The sequence below is a fragment of the Aethalodelphis obliquidens genome, unplaced genomic scaffold (assembly GCF_003676395.1).
Source record: "Aethalodelphis obliquidens isolate GAN/ISIS:26980383/991018 unplaced genomic scaffold, ASM367639v1 scaffold4, whole genome shotgun sequence".
NCBI lineage: Eukaryota > Metazoa > Chordata > Mammalia > Artiodactyla > Delphinidae > Aethalodelphis > Aethalodelphis obliquidens.
In genome coordinates this window covers 12049441-12064739 of record NW_020837948.1, presented here as the reverse complement: position 1 = coordinate 12064739, position 15299 = coordinate 12049441, and the positions used below count along the sequence as shown (strand labels likewise).

Here is a 15299-nt window from a genome sequence, read left to right as displayed (position 1 = left end):
ACAGTGATGGAGTCATTAATGTATATCCTAGTCTGCCTGTTTTTACATCCTCAATTTCACATTTTCTGGTAGTCACATGAGTTATACTTGGCTTGAGCTTCAGAAGGCAAAAGAGAGCCTCTGAAGGCAGAAGGCACCAAAGAAGAGGGGCTCTAAGGGCTGAGATGTCAGTTCCTGCCACTCCATCCATCTTGCTCTGTGTATTCTTTCATCTGGACCTTCCTTGAAGAGTGTGGTCAGCCATGTCCAATGTTGCCACAAAGAACATGGAAGATTAATGCTAAAGGTTTTTTTGGTTTTGGTTTTGGTTTTTTTGCTTGAGGCAATTAGAAGCCACAGATAACCTTGTGAAATCAAGTCCTGTAGAGAGGTAAGGACATAATTCAGATGCCTGCTGGGTGAATAGTGAAGGGGAGGTGAGGAAGTGGGAAATAGTGGTGGAGATGGGCTCATCTGTCAGGAAGCTTAGCAACCATTGCTAGAAAGTGAGCTCCTGGGGCCCCTTACCAGGGAGCCTCCTAGAGTTGTGCAGTGCACAATCTGAACCAAGTCAAGCAGGGACCTAGTACCCATAGCTTTTATTCTTTGCAACACTGAACACAGAACATAACTGACCCTTAATGAATGAACTTAATGAATGTTATCAAAGAAAAATGTACCCAAAAGAAGGAAGAAAAGATTCTTTACCAAGAATCTAGTGATGAAAATGAAAAGAAAATCATGTTTCTGTTTTGAAGATTATACCAAGAATCAATTCAATTTTATTTTGAGAATTAGGCAGAGTCAGAAGGAAACATAATGATAGTAATAATAGCACAGCCTTGTGTTGGCATAAAGCTTGACTGCTCATGAACTTTTTTTTCATATTCGCTGTTTATTTCTTTATGGAAAAGTGCAGCATAGGAAATTTAGGAAAGAACTGTAACCTAAAGAACATTAAAAGTGAAACAAAAGGTAGGAAAAGAGAAGGTAGGGAAAGTTCTTAAAACAGATTTCCAACAATATTAACTCATGGTGTTGTGTAGTAAAAAGAAAGATTGAATTGACACCCAGGAATAACCCTGGGGTCAGAATGGATCAGAGAAGCATAGCATATATAACCTATGAAATCGTCCTACGTCATCACAATTTCATGTTAGTCTAAAACATGAAACAGCTCTGTGTACCCTCCTATGCTCCCCGTTTAAAGCTGGACAAGAAAGCAGAAATCTGGGGAGGAATTCAGAGAAGAGCTATAAAGATGATTAATGACTAAACGACTAGGACCTACTGTGAAATTTTCAAAGAAATAAACTTTTTGTAAATCCTTATTCATTGTTTCAGAATTCATGATGATTGAAGTAATGTAACTGCATGGGAGAGGGGCTGATACCAATCATTCCAATGATGATTATTCTAGAAAAGAAATATCCAAACTTGGCTGGAAGATCTTTGTAGCAGCAGATCTTCATCAAATGTTCTTTGGTTTACCTAGTTCAGCTTCCTTGGGGAAGCGCATTCCAACAGAATCTTGTGGTGGTTAATGACTGCAGCGGAGATAGAATAAAAAGAAATGGGCCGACTCATTTAGACTAAGTAAGCAACGGAGGAGTTAGTTTAAACAGAGGTTGTCAGAGGGGGATTTGGAATCTACTTCTCTGGAGAGTTTTAAAAATAGGCCAGGCACTCATCTCCCCGGGATGGCCTCCGCCTGCAGAGTAGCTAGAGGACAGCTACAGCCTTCTTGTGTTCCCTGCCACCTCTACCCATAGCAAGGCGACAATATCTGAGGGGGCCTCCGGGCAGGGGAGCCTGCAGTAATCCAGGCTTGTTTCTAACTAGAGTCCTTTCTTACCACATGGCCACATGGAACGACAAGTATATAAGTGAGGGTGAGGTCAGAATGTTCCCTGAACCACACTCTGTTAGCATTACTGAGACAGGGAGTTCTGTCCGCCAGCACTGTCGGCTGAAAAGCATGAAGGACACCAGTTTGTATTGAATGGCAGTGCTCTGTTGGATTTCATTTGTTCCACTGTTGTGTGTGTGTGTGTGTGTGTGTGTGTGTGTGTGTGTGTGTGTGAAGATACAGTAAGTTACACTAATTGGAAAGGAATTTCTGTTAAAAATCTGGAAAACATCTGGGGAAAGAACCTTCATGTTTCTCGTGAGGTTAGGTTCTAATGTCAAGCATTTGATTCTGACATTAGATCCTAACATTTAGCATTTGAATTTCCTTGGGTCTGAGACTTATCCGGGATTGTTGTCTCTTGCTAGCAGATGGGGGTTTTCCTCTTAGAAAATGAGCTCCCTTCCAGTCCCCTAGAGCTACTGGGTCACGGCCAGCTTCTCACAAGAGCTGAAGAGACAGCAGAGCTGACAGGCACAGGCAGAGTTAGCTTTAAATACCATGCACCCCATCATTTGGTGGGTGGGTATTGTTGCTGTGTTTCCCCTTAAACAAAGAACGTGGTGAGTTGCCAAAAAAACAAGGATGTTCCATCTTAAGGATTAGGCTGAATTCTTTCCAGAGAAGCACCTTTTTTTTTTTTTAAGATGAATTTTATCCTAAAATATTTTCCAAATTTATTCAGGCATTCTATCCAAGGAAAATAAGTATTGTGCCGTGTAACTATAATCTTTAGAATTAGTACAACTTTCTCTTAACAAAGGTCTATCTTTATTCATCAAGTGGTCTCTGATGGCCTGTGTGGGGTGAGGTGACTGCCAAGGTCACAGTTATGCAGGCTGCCCAAAGGAGACACTGGATCTGGCGACCTACCACCTAGTCAATTTACAAACAGGTGGTAAAAATAGGATTTTGTTCTCTTTTAATTGTTCTTTCCTCAATGCCCCTCATAACTGCTGCTTTTCTGAAAGGGCAATTTTGTCTTCTTTAGGAAAAGGAGTCTTCCCTTTACCTCCCAAATGCTAGGTTGATGCCCTTCCCCAGCAGTCTTCCCATTAATTAAGTTGGCCTGAAGGTCATAAACCATGATCAATTTGGAGGCTGGTCGCTGCAAAGTGCTAATTAACACCCCCAAAGAGGAACAGTGTCAACAATCAATAGAGAAGAACAGAGCCCTGGTAGATTTATGGCTTTGATTTTGAAAAGGTATGGGAATGCCCTGTGATGTTTTCCCCCATACTCCTTTTGAATGTTAATGCTTTCTTGAAGATGATTTCAGACACACTGCTAGGATACTGCCTCTACTCGCTGAAGCAGAATCCTCTGAAGAGTTGCTGAGGCAGAACCGAAATCATGGCTCGCCTCAGAGAAGCAGCTGTATTGGCCGCTAATGATGCCTCACACAGAAAGAGGATGCTCCTTTAACTCGGGGTGTTAATGGGAAGTTTCTAAGCCTGAAACAACAGCTTTAGCTCTGGGGTATGTCATCAGCTGCTTGCAGCTTACCACTGTCTACTGCTTTAACACAGCTTGGTTGGGAAGAATGGAAACTAAAGAGGCTTGTAACTACCTGTAACTGTTCCACCAGGAAATGGATCAAGTGTTTGTTCAGCCAGATCCAGGTATTTGACCAAAATCTGTATCTCTGATGGGCTAATTAAACGCTTTTCTCTAACTTTAAATATATGCATGAGCCATGATCGCATGGATGCCTTCTGGATCCAAGTTCTGAATTTAGATCTAGCTGTCAGATAAAGTCTAATTAAATAGTTGCTAGGTAAAGTTAATGCAAGCGGGTGAAATGTAATGATGCCTTTATTTTTAAAGCATGCTTACGTTTATAATGCTACAGATACTGGATAAAGAGTAGTAAAACGCTTTTTTCTTTGCTAAGCTGCAGTAAATTATTCTTGAAAGCTCTTTGCCCATTACAATATATTTTTTTCTGTTCACCTAAAACATCCAGCCTTCCAAAATGTAACAGGGATGTTCTAATTTGTTTACAAAGGATCTCAACCCAACAACTCATAATGATGGTGCTGACCGTCCCTGCTGTCCCTGGGTGATGAGCAGTGTGCAGCCCTAGCCTTTTGAGGTATCAGCAAGCACTCTCTTTCACTAGGAAACACACAAGGGAAAGAAAACTGAGTAGAACAGTAAGGTTTATCGTTTGAAGTTAAAAGTTCCGGTTTGCTAGTGGTGCCTTTTGATACCCCCATTTACTGACTGGGCTCTTGCACGGTATTTTTCTGTTGTTCTCAGCAAGGCTGCAACCTTGCCCTGCAGTGCCTTTAAAACTCTTTAAGCAGATATTAGGAGGAAGATGAAGATAGGGAAGAAGTAAAACTGAGGTTAGGGCTCAGGCTGAAGACAAAGGTCTCCTGCTGACCAGCATGGTGAACCAGGTACAACAGGGTTTACTCGCAAACCCAAGCAAACGTGTCTGCAGGCTGACTTTGCAAGGATGGGCAGAGGAAACAGACTTTCTGGTGCAGTAGTGGGGGCTGGCAGCAGTTCTGAAACTGCCTGTTGACATTTGTAGCTGACCACATTCGCTTGTCTTTAAAATCATTATTTATGGACTTTCTACTAGCCTTGGTCTATTTTTTGAGTGTTCAAAATAATTTTACTCTTAACCATCCTGTGAATTCGGAAGCATCAGGACTGTTGTATTGGAACAGGAGTTCTGTATTTGGAAAAGAGGAATATGGAAGTAGCCATGTATTTATGTGAGCTGAGAAAATGGTGTGGGGGGAGTCATGGTTAAAACGCAGGAAGTACTTAGAAAGAGCCAGGAAGTCTTTACCTGAAGGTCTTGGCTGGCCACCAAGAGGGCCATGAATTCTTTGAATTTATAGGAAATATTTTGCATCTTTGCATATATATCCTGGAATGCAAGTTGCTGTTCACTGGATTCAGCCACAGAATTTCCAAAAGAGATGAGGTGGCTTTGACGGAGGGCTCCCAATTGTGGGAGGAGATGCATAATAGGGTTGATGGGATGCTTAGATGTCTGGGGTGGCTGGGTGGGATGGAGGGTGGGGAGTGCCTCCAGACACTCCAGCTATACAAACAGCCATGCAGCTGAGGCTTCCTTTAGCTCAGAAAGTCGACAGTGATTCTCTTCTGCGTCAGTCTCAGGATATGTATTACTTCAATCATTAAAAGCCAGGTTAACATTTCAACAGCCAGTTTCAGAACGGTTGCAGGATAGTGCAGCACTTTGAGGAAGTTCGTCCCTGCCAGTTGTTGCAAATTCAGTCCCGCTTACGTAGCCAATTCCCTTCCTGTTACAGTCTACTGACTGGTCTCACCACGCTGCCAGATAAATATAAACAAGGTACACAGGATGTCTTTGTGGGACAAAGTATCCTGTCCGTCATGTGTGAGTGTATACTGGACAAGCCTGTGAGTGTTCTTGTTCAATGGACGAACTACTTTTTACATCTACTTTTGAAATTATGTCAAGTCATATAACTAGGTTTGTGGCCTAGCAGTTTCAAAAATTAGGTACAGCAATTATGTGGTTTCGGAGTACTTAAAATACAGACTACACTGTTTAACTGTACCCTGCATGCCATTAACAGCTGAGGGATGACAACTTCCTACTGATTCTGACATTCTTTTGGGGGATGCTACTCTTTTGAATTTTATGACTTGGGGTGGTTTACTTACAATCTCCATTCCTGCCTGGAAAATTAGAAATAAATCTCATTTTGCACAAAAATCAGTTAAAGAGAAAACAGTCGCTCATCATCACCTATTTCTTGAACACACACTGTGTGCCCAGCAGGACTACACACGTACTGCATATACTGCAGCTGTTATTGCAATTCATTGCGGGAGGGAGGGTGCCTGAGTTGAGGACCACAGAAGTGAGATGGTGAAATCAAATAGCTGGGTGTGGTTTCCCAGGACAAGGGGGCACATGCACTGAACTGATTCTGTTGCCGCCACTTGAAAACTAAGAAAAGAAACACGTCATTGTTTTAAGATAGATTTTCTCCAGGTAAAATATTTTTTCTTACCGTGAAATTGTAAAATAAGATGCTAATGAGATGAAAAGTCTGAAGGACCCAAGCTTGAGATGGGTACGTGCTGACATTGATAGTTTCCATGTAAGACAATGGGATTTAGGATATTTTAAATGACTACCCTTCCCCACCAAAAAAGCAAGATAGGTAAGAAAGGATTGACCCCTTAAACATAGGGAGAGTGCTTAATTCTAGCTGATTTCTCTATTTTGGACCCATCAGCACTGAGGCTGAAGAAAATTAAAAAAACCAAACAACTGCTTCTTAAATCATGAGCTTTATGACTATTAAAGTGTCATTGTGACCCAGACTATTTGTGATTCTTTGAAACAGGATCTATTTCAAACACAGTGGTCTGACATCCCAGTTAGGCTGGATGACATGTGCTTTTTTTCCCCTTCTCTGTATCAGCCGGCACCTCCAAGTTTGAATTCAGTTCCCTGGACTCTAAGGGGCCAGAGATTTGCTTCAACCTCTATTTAGAGAGACAGTGACCCCAGAGCAGCAAGGAATTCCTCAAGGACCTTGTTGTTTAATAAGGGGAAGTTGACGAACACCGGGGAGACATGTCCTGTAATAGATGCTGCCACAGGATGCAGGTGAAATGCTGCTGGGGACAGAGCAGGAAGCCCTGGTGCCTTGGGTGAAGGGAGAGACTGGGGCTCCACCAAGGAGGTGGGATTTGGTGTGGACCCCGAGGGAGGGAGAGAAAGCCGAAGGTGGGAATAGGGCGAGGACGAGAGGATCAGGCAGAGAGCATCACGACTCAAAGCTCAGAGGTGGGAAACCTGGAGATGTTCAAAGAATAGCAGGTGTCAGGTAGAGCTGCAGAGCAGACACAGTCAGGACGCTCTCCTTAGGTGTCTGCAGATCAATTACGTGTAAGTTTGTTTTTGTCCACTGGTCATTTTACTCAAAACCAAATGTGATTTGATCTTTGTTGTTTTCTGAACTTATTTTGAAAATGTAGTAATACCTTAGAAAAATTCCACTGTCAGAGTATATGATCTAATTTGTGGTCCAGAAAACAAGGGTATTGGGTCCATAAGGGGGTTAATGGGTGGGTTAGGATCTTGGACATGGGAGCATGTGGGTTTTCTGAGGGGAGGAGTGGTAAGACTTGAGCTTAGAATGATGAATCATGATGCAGTATAGAGGAAGTATGGGGAAAGAAAGAGAGGGCTTCTTTGCAAATTAACCAAAGTGAGTGGCCTATAGTGAGAAGGACCATGGCTGGGATGGACTGCTCACACAGGGCTTCGTGACTAATTCAGGGTGTATACACTGTGAACATCAGAGTCCAGGGAGCTTGGTTTGAGAAAAGGGACGTATTATATGACTTTTGAAAATGGCATCTTTTAACTAAGGTTTCCTTAGTCCGTATTAAAATTAGACTTTATTTCCTAAGCACACACAAATGGACCCAGCAAAGGGAAGACAGGTATGCTGCGTGATGGGGGAAGCCAGTCAGGATTAAAATACTGCCACAAGTAACTCTGGTCCTTCTTGTACTTAAAATAACTGCCTTTTATTTTTATTAACACTGATGACGGTTGTGTCAAAATCTTTCGAAATAATTTACTCGCCCAAATTCCACTGTTCATCTAAAAGAAACATTGCATTTTTTAGGTAAAAGCAATCGTGAACATTTCCTAAGAATCATTTCTACCCAAAAGGGACATTTTACTCTAAGACAGACATTTACAAAATTTAGAGGTCTTTGAATATTTTTGTACTGTGGTGGCCAAGTGTTTACATTTATTTCTATTTCTGCATCTTATTATACTGATGCTCCCTTTAACTTAAACATGCTGTTGAGCTTTCCAAATCTGTAAATTATTGATTAGCTGATTGCAGGTTTAAAATCAAGCAGGCTTTTCTAGGGATTTCGATCAGTCCCAGGCAAAATTGTGAAACAGTTGCCATTTCTTTCTGGACCTCTGGATCTCCATCTCCCTTTATAACCATCTCCTGCTCTTCTCATCTCTACCCAGTCTCCTTCATCCTTCCCCAGGACTCTCCTGCTGGACGATCTGCTCACAGTACCCATGTCTGCTTCCCACAAGTCCTTTCTAGCAGCCCCTCGTTCCTGGCAAGATATTCCTTCAATTTCCTTTCTATCTACCACATTTCTCCCTCCTTCAAATAGGAACAGTATTCAAAGACAAATCCCTACTAATGTGTTAATGTGTCACTTTCCTTGATAAAATACTGCAATTTAATAGAGACCTTTGATGATTTGACCAAATGAAGTTATTTTAATAGGAACTTGGTCACCACACGATATGCTGGGAAGGGAGAGGCTTACAGTTTATAAAGATTTGTAGAGTTCTCAAAATGCTTTCATCTCTAATGTCTCCTCAGTTTGGTATATCTAAAAGGGGTTGGTGGTGAAAGGGTCAGAGAATAAGAGTATATATTTATATTTTAGCAGGCCTCTCAAAACACGTGATTAGGCTGCAAAGTGGGTTAACCATATCCTTGCATCTGCCTTTTAATCAGCATAGGGTGGTAAAATTGCAAATTAAAACTGAGTTTTAAATCATTCTAGTCGTGGCTTCCCTGTGAAGAAGTGAGACCCCAGACTTATTTATAGGGAGATGTGGCTCATAATTTGAATTAAGATGACTAGGTTATTTACTGGATCTTCTTGGAATGGTTGCCCATCAGTGCAGCCCCCAAATGAATTGTGTACCCATTCTAAAACCTGAGTTATGGGATAAGCCTAGAAATTATAAGATGTTGAGCTAGGAGAAGAAGACTTGATACTTTGCCTCGTACAAAGGCCGAGGCTGGAGAAGACTGGTCCAGGGAGTCACGGCGGCGCTCACTGAGTGGAGACCAGTGGTGGGAAGGGAGGGACTGAACGGGTATTGCTATACTAGTCAGCCAGCTTACGGCTAGGGAGTCATTAACACAGGCTCACAAGGTTCTGTACCCAGTTCTCCACTGTTTCCATTGAACTTCACAGACCTAGCAATGTTTATGTTGTAAATGTACACAGTTAATGGTCCTCATTTTTCTTCTATTTCCCATTTGGATTAGGTAGTGTTTTCATAAAGAACTTCCTGAAAATGCATACCTGCCTCAGCTGTGTTGAGAACAGACAAAGACAAGGGCTCTGGCTTCATCTGGGCTGGGGGGAAAATGGACATAGAATGGGATTTTAGTAAGCCAGTGGGGATGGCAGGGACCAAAGGGAGGGGTCCTGAATAGGCTATGAAAAGACAAGAGGGAACATGGTAGGCGCTGCCTAGGCATCTATTCTTCTATCACTACATGGCTTTCTTTTGGCCCAGCCCTTGGAGAAAGTTTAGAGATTCCTTCTTTTCTCTGAAAAATATGATGGTGAGCCTAGAAAGAAAGTTGCCCGTTGGCGTTGACTCTTTCTCCTTCCCTTTCTTTATTCCGCAGCTTCTTCAAGGTGCAGCCACCATGATCTCAGCAGGCTGATGATGGAAGAGAAGGAACCTGGGAGACCCTGTGCTCCAGCTTCCCTGGACGATGGATGGAGGACAGCCTGTCCCTTCACCCCTAGTGCCCCTTGGGAACGTGTCATCAGATTCTAGCATGTCTCTGGAGCAGAAAACCACATTTGTTTTTGTGATTTTGTTGTTTATTTTCTTGGGCATCCTCATAGTCAGGTGCTTCCGGATTCTTCTGGACCCGTATCGGAGCATGCCAACCTCGACCTGGGCTGACGGACTTGAAGGCCTGGAGAAAGGGCAGTTTGACCATGCCCTTGCTTAACAGGACAGGAGCAGGAACCCATCCTGAGGAGGAGAAATGTTTCATGTCTTGGCGCAGGATTCTCTTTAGTCAACGTTCTCAGCAACTCAAATTTTATCCGTATCTGGTTCTAGAACCACAGTTCATTTATTCGGTGAACTTTTGAGGATATTGGAAATGGAAGTTTATATTCCTAACCCAAAATAGGAAGGTTTAAATTTCAATATTTACTCAATGAATGAATGTTGAATGTGTATGATGGTGCAACTGAGAACATCTATGGTGACTTTGCCTAAAATGAAGACCTACCAGACCTGACCAGAGAAAAAGACTAGAAATGATCTGATCTGAATCTGATGGCAGGGCCAAAAGAGACTTCCTTGTTCTAATCATGTCTCCCAGTTTGTTTTATTTTCATGGGAAGCTGGGTCCTGGGCAAAGAATGAGGAAGAAGTTGCTGAGTGGACCCAAAGCAGGTACTTGTTTTCTCCTAAAGCAAAGAGCACTGAAAGGCAATAGGAATGCTTAGAAGAGGTGGTTGATTCCTGGAAAACATGGGTGAGGATGATATCATTTTACTTTTCAAATAAAACTAAATTCAAAGGCTTACGGAGGTTTGAAAACTATTTACCAGGCCAAGTACATTCTGGGTATTCATATTAGTAACATGCGTAGAGGTAACTATACATAACCTGAATTTACTTTCTTTGCACAACTGGTTGAAATAATAGGTTGCAAGTACTGCTTCAACGTTTTTTTTAAATAAAAAGTTAATTGTTTAGAGGAGAAGACTTTTACAGTCTTAAGAGGAATGTGTGTTTATGACTGAATAGAAACCAAATAAAACTTTTCAAGAAACAGAAGTGTCTCCTCTCTTATTTCAGCGCTCGGGAGGCAGAGAGTGGCATCGAATACTGAGGGCTAACTGTTCTGAGAAAGAGAGCAAAGACCACAAAATGTCATGTAATTCATCCCTCTCCCATTTCAGGAAGGGCTCCCACAAATTTTTCTGACACGTAAGACCTATTCTAAGCACTGTTTAAGTCCCCCCAAAAGAGAGATATGAAAACCTCTTATTCCAACTTCTGTACTGATAGGAAAAGCTTGCATCTAAACTCCTTAGGTTGTATTTATAGTCTATGTCTTCTAATTTTCTCCTCAGCTAGCCATCATTTTTTACATTAAAAAAAGTTTAAAAAAACCAACTGTGCCTAAAAAGACAGCCCTTAGTAAACCAGCTCCCTTTTATCTCTCTCTCTCTCTTTTTTTTTTTTTTTAACATTTTGACGGTCCTTCTGCCCAGATTTCCCCCTCCCCATGTTCTCTCTTGATTTTTTTCATTAAAAAAAATAACAGCTTTATTAAAATATAATTCACATACCATAAAATTTAGCCTTTTAAAGTATACAATTCACTGGCTTTTAGTATATTCACAGAATTTTGTGTGACCATCATCACAATATAATTCCAGAATTCTATACTCACCAGCAGTCACTTCCCATCCCTCTTTCTCTCAGACCCAATAATTTCTAATCCAGTAATTTCTAATCTATGGATTTGCCAATTCTGGATGTTTCATACTATTGGAATCAAAGAGTACATGGCCTTTTGTGTCTGGCTTCTTTCACTTAGCATGTTTTTAAAGCAGGTTCATCAATGTTGTAAAATGATCAGTACTTCATTTCTCTGTATGGCCAAATAATGTCCCGTTGTTTGGTTATACTACATTTTGTTTATTCATCATCGATCATGGTAATCCGTTGGCCAGTCTGAAGAATGCTGCTATGAACATATCTGTACACAATTTTGTATGGATATGTGTTTTCAGTTCTCTTGAGTAAATTCCTATGAGTGGATTTGCTAGGCCATATGTTAATTCTATGTTTAACTTTTTGGAGAACTGTGAGATTGTTTCCCAAAGCAGCTGCATTATTTTACATTCCCACTGGCAATGTATATACGTTTTGATTCTTTTCTTAACTCTTCCCAACTACTCAGATTTCTTCTTTAGCTATAGAATTTATAACTGAACACATCACTTCAAGAATGAGCCAGGTTAAAAAGAGAACCACCTCATAGTTTCTTCATGCTACAAGTTAATTGATGCCTTCAAAGATCCTTTGCTTCTAGATCTAAAACAAAACACTGATGCTGATCTCTGATCATCCTGTGCTCTATTAAGTCACCTGAGTATTTTTTCTGTCTTACTATTACATCTTTCTTTAACCCACTAATTATAAAGTTTTCTTTTTTCTTCAAATGTACCATGTCGTGTAACCTTATTTAATTTTTTTCCTATTTTTATGGGGAGTCTATTCAAACCCATTCAGGTATTTATTGAGCACCTGCTTTGAGCCTGGCATTTCTAGCACTGGAGAGATAGGAAAAGTGCAGGGCTAGTTCTTGCTCTTGAGTAACTTTCTACCTCACTGAAGAGCTGAGAAATGCAAGAAGACATGTGTCTGAATCATTGTTCAAATGACTGTGGCAACCTATGGCTCCTACGCCATCAGCATCATCTGGGAACTTAACAAAGATATATGCCTCCACACACACTAATTTTAGTATAAAAGGTGTATATGATCACAGTAAAAATGTAGAAACAATATGGAAAAATATAAAGGAAATAGCAAGAGTCAACATTCTGCCTCCTTAGTTCCTTAGAATAGATCGCCTCAGTTTCTCTTCCTGTAAACTCTTCCTGTAATCAATCTAGAGATTGATTCTGTAGAGGTGGATCAGTGAACAAGTGCTTCAGGAGATAGAATATGGGAGAGACGGATGTGGGCCAAGATAGTCAAGGAAATGTCCCAGGAAATAATGGCTCAGGTGAGGATGGTACATGTTTAAGTGCTTGGTATAAAGCTGTATGCAATGTAAGTTATTATTCTGAAATAAATTCTATCTTGACCTAAGAGGATGGACGTGTTTTAGATACGTGCAACGGAAGAGAGGAGGGAAAGCCACAGAAGAGGAGAAGGAGGTGTGGCTGTGGGGCTTTTAGGCAGGAGGGCAGCCTGGCTGAGAAGACAGCCGGAGGGGTAGCTGGAACTCACATAGGCAGGATGAGCGTGGAGCTGAACATCCAAAGGTCCTAAGAGTCACAATGAAAGTGATTTCTTTCTCAAGAATCCCTGTAGATTCTTGAGAAAGAAAATGACACGAGGAGTGGTGGTCAAGGCCGGTTTCAGTACCCTCCCTCGGGGCCACGCTAGGATCTGCTTCTATAACGGGAACAGACTGAAATAGCCCTCCACGAGGCTTTTGAGAATAGGACTGCCAGTAAGTGCCACAGGGCCTCCCAAAGCCTGCTCTTCTTTCTTTCCTCCCTTTATCCTCCTCTCTATTTTTGTTTTCCCTTCTCAGATTACTGCTCCTTCTTCAGCCACCCCCTCGCTGGGTCCCCCGTTCTCCACCCTCCATCGTCCAGAGCAAGAGACCAGAACAGGTGATAAAATGCTTTGGGCTGTTCAGGGTAAATTGATCCCTCCTGTGAGAAGTGCTAACTCTCTGTTTTAATTACTCAGGGCTCCTTGGGGTGAACAGCATATTCTCAAAAGGTCACAGAAGCCCTCTCTTTCCTGGCTACAGGAGTTACAGTGCAGCATTTTGCCTACCTTACAGGATATTAATAATGAGTGCAGCTGCCCTCTATCATGTATATCTGCATCCCAGGATGACAAAAATTACTTTCCCAAGGTCACTGTAGAATAGAGCTGACTTCTGATTCAGAAAAATGTGGCAAACTCATTCTCAGTCTGGGCTCTGACTGGTTTGTTCTCCCAAGAGACCCCAAGTTCTAGATCAACATTTCTCCCTCCAAGAGACATCTTTATTAAAGCATCTTAAATACTGTAAAGTAAGTCGAATATGGGGTTTGAAGGAGATTAACTTGACTCCTGCTGTTAAATTAATGAACATTCCAAGTGAGATCATTCTTTTACTATATTTAAGGGTTAAAGCTGAAACAAAATAAGCAACAGCTTTTAGAGGCAGAAATTAGAGCAGATACTTATGTATGCAGGAAAAAAATATGTATTCAAGTTCGTTTTTTATTGAATTCATTTCATAGCGTTTTTTAAAAATTGTTTAATTTTAATTTTTTATATGGCAAATTCTTAATAGTTATCAATTTTATACATATTAATGTATATATGTCAATCCCAATCTCCCAATTTATCACACCACCACCACCCTCCGTCACTTACCCCCCTTGGTGTCCATACGTTTGTTCTCTATATCTGTGTCTCTATTTCTGCCCTGCAAACCAGTTCGTCTGTACCATTTTTCTAGGTTCCACATATATGTGTTAATATACAATATTTGTTTTTCTCTTTCTTACTTCACTTTGTATGACAGTCTCTAGATGCATCCATGTCTCTACAAATGACCCAATTTCATTCATTTTTATGTCTGAGTAATATTCCATTGTATATATGTGCCACATCTTCTTTATCCATTCATCTGTCAATGGGTATTTGGGTTGCTTCCGTGACCTGGCTATTTAAATAGTGATGCAATGAAAAGTAGGGTGCATGTGTCTTTTTGAATTATGGTTTTCTCAGGGTATATGCCCAGTAGTGGGATTGCTGGGTCGTATGGTAGTTCTATTTTTAGTTTTTAAAGGAACCTCCATACTGTTCTCCATAGTGACTGTATTGATTTACATTCCCACCAACAGTGCAAGAGGGTTCCCTTTTCTCCACACCCTCTCCAGCATTGTTGTTTGTAGATTTTCTGATGATGATTATTCTAAGTGGTGTGAGGTGATACCTCATTGTAGTTTTGATTTGCATTTCTCTAATAATTAGAGATGTTGAACAGCTTTTCACGTGCTTCTTGGCCATCTGTATGTCTTCTTAGGAAAAATGTCTATTTAGATCTTCTGCCCATTTTTTGATTGGGCTGTTTGATTTTTAATATTGAGCTGCATGAGCTGTTTTGCATAATCTCCATAATCTGCATAATCTCCAATATTTTGGAGATTAATCTTTTGCCCATTGATTCATTTGCAAATATTTTCTCCTGTTCTGAGGGTTGTCTTTTTGTCTAGTTTGTTGTTTCCTTTGCTTTGCAAAAGCTTTTAAGTTTCATTAGGTCCCATTTGTTTATTTTTGTTTTTATTTCCATTACACTAGGAGGTGGATCAAAAAAGATTTGCTGTGATTTATGTCAGAGTATTCTTCCTATGTTTTCCTCTCAGAGTTTTATAGTGTCCGGTCTTACATTTAGGTCTCTAATCCATTTTGAGTTTATTTTTATGTATGGTGTTAATTTCATTCTTTTACATGTAGCTGTCCAGTTTTCCCAGCACCACTTATTGAAGAGACTGTATTTTCTCCATTGTTTATCCTTGTCTCCTTTGTCATAGATTAGTTGACCATAGGTATGTGGGCTTATCTCTGAGCTTTCTATCCTGTTCCATTGATCTATATTTCTGTTTTTGTGCCAGTACCATATTGTCTTGATTACTGTAGCTTTGTAGTATAGTCTGAAGTAAGGGAGTCTGATTCCTCCAGCTCTGTTCTTTTCCCTCAAGACTGCTTTGGCTATTCAGGGTCTTTTTTGTCTCTATACAACTTTTAAGAATTTTTGTTCTGGTTCTGTAAAAAATGCCATTGGTAATTTGATAGGGATTGCATTGAATC

At 40.8% G+C, this 15299-nt stretch overlaps 1 protein-coding gene across 1 annotated transcript; it reads left to right on the top strand.

The window, feature by feature from the left end:
* Positions 1-339: 339 nt before the first annotated feature.
* CTXN3 (cortexin 3) lies at positions 340-10511 on the top strand. Its single transcript, XM_027094394.1, has 3 exons — positions 340-398; positions 2880-3094; positions 9337-10511. The coding sequence occupies exon 3, from the start codon at positions 9427-9429 to the stop codon at positions 9670-9672; it is 246 nt and encodes an 81-aa protein (XP_026950195.1). The 5' UTR covers positions 340-398; positions 2880-3094; positions 9337-9426; the 3' UTR covers positions 9673-10511.
* The last annotated feature ends 4788 nt before the right edge of the window (positions 10512-15299 follow it).